At 44.3% G+C, this 4,078-nt stretch overlaps 1 protein-coding gene across 1 annotated transcript; it reads right to left on the bottom strand.

The window, feature by feature from the left end:
• On the bottom strand, positions 1–2,141 carry LOC127780645 (WRKY transcription factor WRKY51-like). Its single transcript, XM_052307580.1, has 3 exons — positions 1,737–2,141; positions 804–920; positions 1–632 (listed from the first exon to the last, which is right to left on the bottom strand). The coding sequence occupies exons 1-3, from the start codon at positions 2,069–2,071 to the stop codon at positions 143–145; spliced, it is 942 nt and encodes a 313-aa protein (XP_052163540.1). The 5' UTR covers positions 2,072–2,141; the 3' UTR covers positions 1–142.
• Positions 2,142–4,078: the final 1,937 nt, after the last annotated feature.

Raw genomic sequence — 4,078 nt, 5'->3', positions numbered from 1 at the left:
CGCCGTGCGATAGATTTTCTGTTGAAGGATATATACATGCTATCTTAGGCATTTTACAATGCACCTCAATATATTTTCAGTAGGACAGCGCTGACTGACTAAACGGTGACAAGGATCAGAAGAGCTAATTCTCCTGCGATTGCTACATGAAATCTGGCACTACGGAGTCGTGGAGGTGGAAGGCGAGGAACTCGTCGTCGGCGTCGCACGGCTTCTTGTGCTCCTCCACCTCCACATCCACCGGATCATCCGGCGAAAAAGCATCCTGCCGCACTCGCCGCAGCTCCGGAACCGCCGCCTCCGACAGAAGCTCCGACTGCGAGCACGCCGGCGAGGGTATGAACACCCACGAGGGCGTGCAGGCCATCATCATCACGTCGTCCGACGACCACGCCGGGACATGTTCCTCCAGCTTCTGCTGCAGAGCTGACGGCAGAAGACGGTGACTACTGGTTGCTGCGTCGCAACGCGGGCCGTCGGCGGGGTTGGTGGCCGCCGGCGACGACGGCCGGTCGCCGCCGCAGGTGTGCGCGCCGATGTAGGTGATCTCCACCCGGGATGGGTCGTCGTCGGATTGCTGCACCTGCTTCCTCGCCGTGCAGCCCAATATCTGGCCGCACCTGTAGTAGTTCCTGTAAGAGTTTCAGAATTCAGACCTTCAGCTCAAAACTCTGGGAGAAAGAGAAACAGACATTTCATCCCTCAAAGAAAAATAAAATTTGCATATTTGATCGGAAAGATCTTCCCCAACCAATCGAAATGATCCCAAAAAGACTACCTTGATTTGAATTTTGTTGAGTTACCTTGGAAATCTTGTGCCAAGGATGCCCTTCTGCCCATACTTCCTCCAGGGATAGGCATCACCGGGGTCTCGATCTCCATACTGTAGCATAATTGTACGAGATGAACCATCTGCCCTGCTGCTTATAAAGTTACAAGCTCATGTCAAACTAGTGGCATTGAAGTGTGACATTTTTCATGATATCACGGGCTCAAGAGTAGAAATAACTTGTGGTCAGCAGACCAACACTTTTGGGATGAGGATGATTCCAGGAAAGTTATTTTCTTTTTGTCCGTTTGAAATTTCAACTGAACCTTGAAACACTTGTTCCGTTTCATAATACGTCATTTTGACATTTTTCTTGTTAATTATTTTTAATTTTGATTAATTTTATAAAAAAATTAGCATAACCCATAACACCAAATTAATTTCATTAAACCTAACATTGAATATATTTTGATAATATATGTAATTTGGGTTGAAGATGTACTATATATTATTTTAAGAGTAATTTGGGTTGAGGATGCCATGTTCTCGTCCTAGGTGAAACAACCACGTCATCTCACGGGTGAATCCATTCATTGATAGTGTGGTTTTGTGAAACTACACTACCAAAATATATGTACTTAAGTGCCAAGTGTCAAAGTGTGTGTGGTTTTCTGCAACTTGAACCACAAAACGTGTAGTTTTGTGAAATTTACTCTTATTTTAATAAGCTTAACCAAACTTACAGAAATTTGATTGAAAATAAATCAGAGCATCTTATAATGCTCTGAAACATATAAACACAGAGGGAGTACGAGTTTTGATACCTCATGAGTCAGAAAAGATGAGAAACAATAATAAAATTGCATAAAACAAGCTCAACACAATCAAACTAACCAAGACCAGAACAGAATGATTTTTGTGTATGAGTTTGTTTTCTGGTGCATCAAGTGTGTGTATGTATATATACCTCCTCCGTTGAGAGCTCCTCCTCGAGACCGATCGGCCGCCGATCTTCACTCCACTCTGTCCTGACAACAAGCTCACCTCCAGCGGCGCCGGGAGGCGCCGCCGGTCGTCGGACTGGCCGCCGAGCTGCAGAGACGCGAGCGCTTGAGACAGCGAGTCGGCGATGTCCGACAGGATCACCTCCACCTCCACGACGCCCGCAGAACTCCCCGCTCCGCCGCCTTTCGCCATCGCCGGCGGCAGCAGGTTGGCCACCATCACCTTGAGCTGGTTGGTCGACTTCTGCGCCCTGAGGATGTGCTTCACCGTCGCCGCCTCACCGCCGCTTCCATCCATCGAAATTTATGCGTTCTCTCTTCCTCTTGTGCTGCTGATTTAGTGATTTCTGATACTAAGTCTCACTGACTAATCATGCAAGTGTGTGCTTTCAAGGGTAAAGGACTAGGATACTCAAATATCTACAAAAGAGATACTTCAAATGTATATCATATACGCACTTTATTCCTTTTCAAGACTGCTAAATTTCACTTTGTTGAATTAACAACTTCTTGAAGTCGGGTCAAGACGGTGACAGGTGACCAGTTAGCATCCCACTAATTAATCACAGCTTATGTAGTATATGGCCTATCTTATCCATCATGAGCATCATGGTGACAGCTCGGTGTCAAATATTTAGCATTATTTTAGTACTACAGGTGTATCAAATTTCAGCGGAGTCGACGTGTACCGTGGAAGACCAAATATGTGTAAGCGTACAGTACTACTCTGATGCCATTCAATTGCCTACGCATGAGCATACGTGATACGTGTCAAATTTCGGACGGTGAGAAAGCACAAAAGGTTAAATAAGCGTCTGAGAATGGCACCCCTGAAGTAGCAAGTCAAGTCTTCATTCCTACTATGTGGTCGGTTTGTTTCACAGATCAGAACATGTGCCTGCGTCAGTTTAATCTATTCTTGTCTTGTTGAGAATTAGCCAACATTAATTTGAGAATCTAACCACGTCTCGTTGCAGGAACAACTTTTGATCAATATTTGATTCTACTTCTTGTTCACTGTATTTACCTGCAAAACAAGGTGTTTAAACTGTAAATATATTGTCACAAAGAATTAATTCCTCTTCTAGCAAACAAAGTACACCCTACTTCTTAAACTAAGAAAATAATTTTCTGATCATGAACCAACCTGGAAAGTTCGTAGTTAAAAATGGCTAAAAGTTTAGTGCTTTTAGTACGTTCTGTCATGCATGGTTCTCTCTTATATGTTCTTGTTAGAATAACTGAATAAGAGATTTATGTAATATGCTGTTGTTGCTATTAATCAGATTGATAGCCACTTTGGTTGCTCACCCCTGACCTGAGCAGGATCGATTTAGTTCTGTTTTCTTTTTCTTCTGTAGGAAAATAAAATGGTCTTCATTCAGTTTGTCCAATTTGCGATCTTTTGCCACAAGTTTTTGGTTCCCCTGGACATATGTACATTGTTCTTTTAGGTATTGCAAGTTTGCATGATTGGCTTGGCTCTCTTTCTCGGATCATACAGCATGGATTTTGAAATTTATAAAACTCTCAACGGAACATCCCCTCATTTAGCTGACTCAAAAAAAATCTGGTCAACAGCATGGATCTTCAATTTATTAATTGGCCATCATAAGGCACTTTGGTACAGCCATACGGAGTACCAACTATATATGTGTGCAGCGAATAACTCAATTGTTGTCAGATTATGAGCTGATAATCTTCAGTGCCAAAAGTGTTCCATTGGATTCGTAACTTTGCATTTTGCTTTGCTAGTCGCATTCTTCTTTGGATTTCGTATGCATGTAGCAGCTGACTGGAAGATACGATCTGAAATCAGTCAACCTGCTAGTTAATTTATGCAGCGCCAAACTCTGCTCATACTCTGTTTCCTCTGTTCTTCAGTTATTGTAACAGTTGGACAGAGTTAAGAGTTCTTCAGTTTTGCATCCAGACAGCGTGAGCGCGCATGAGCCGTTCCCACCGCGCTCACGGCCCGGCTGGCCTGCCAGCGGTAGTGGGAATTCTCCCGTTCCCTGGTCAAAAAAGGGTTGGTTGGATGCGGGATCTACTCCACGAGGAGCGGTACGGACGTAGATGATATCATCACGACCTCTCTTTGTGTACCGCTAGGGATGCTTAACGCCACTTCGCCAACTGGCATTACCTGCGCTTTCGTGTATCTCAGTGTGGTCAGCACTGGGTGTTTCCGAGCAGCGAGGGCATTTTGATCGTAAGCATGAGTGTGTTTTGCTGACATCGCTTATGTTCCTTACGGTGGAACCTATTACCTAGTCTTCGATCCAGCGTAAGTGCTTTGGTTGAT

Source organism: Oryza glaberrima, chromosome 7, assembly GCF_000147395.1.
Source record: "Oryza glaberrima chromosome 7, OglaRS2, whole genome shotgun sequence".
Taxonomy (NCBI): Eukaryota; Viridiplantae; Streptophyta; class Magnoliopsida; order Poales; family Poaceae; genus Oryza; species Oryza glaberrima.
This window is presented reverse-complemented; position numbering and strand designations above follow the sequence as displayed.

Bases quoted from the DNA above. Each gene is read 5' to 3' on its own strand.
- LOC127780645 (XM_052307580.1), bottom strand. From the start codon at position 2,071: ATGGATGGAAGCGGCGGTGAGGCGGCGACGGTGAAGCACATCCTCAGG. The intron at 921-1,736 runs GTATATATACAT...CTTTATAAGCAG, and splicing joins AGGAGCTCTCAACGGAGGAG to CAGGGCAGATGGTTCATCTC. The intron at 633-803 runs GTAACTCAACAA...AAACTCTTACAG, and splicing joins CTTGGCACAAGATTTCCAAG to GAACTACTACAGGTGCGGCC.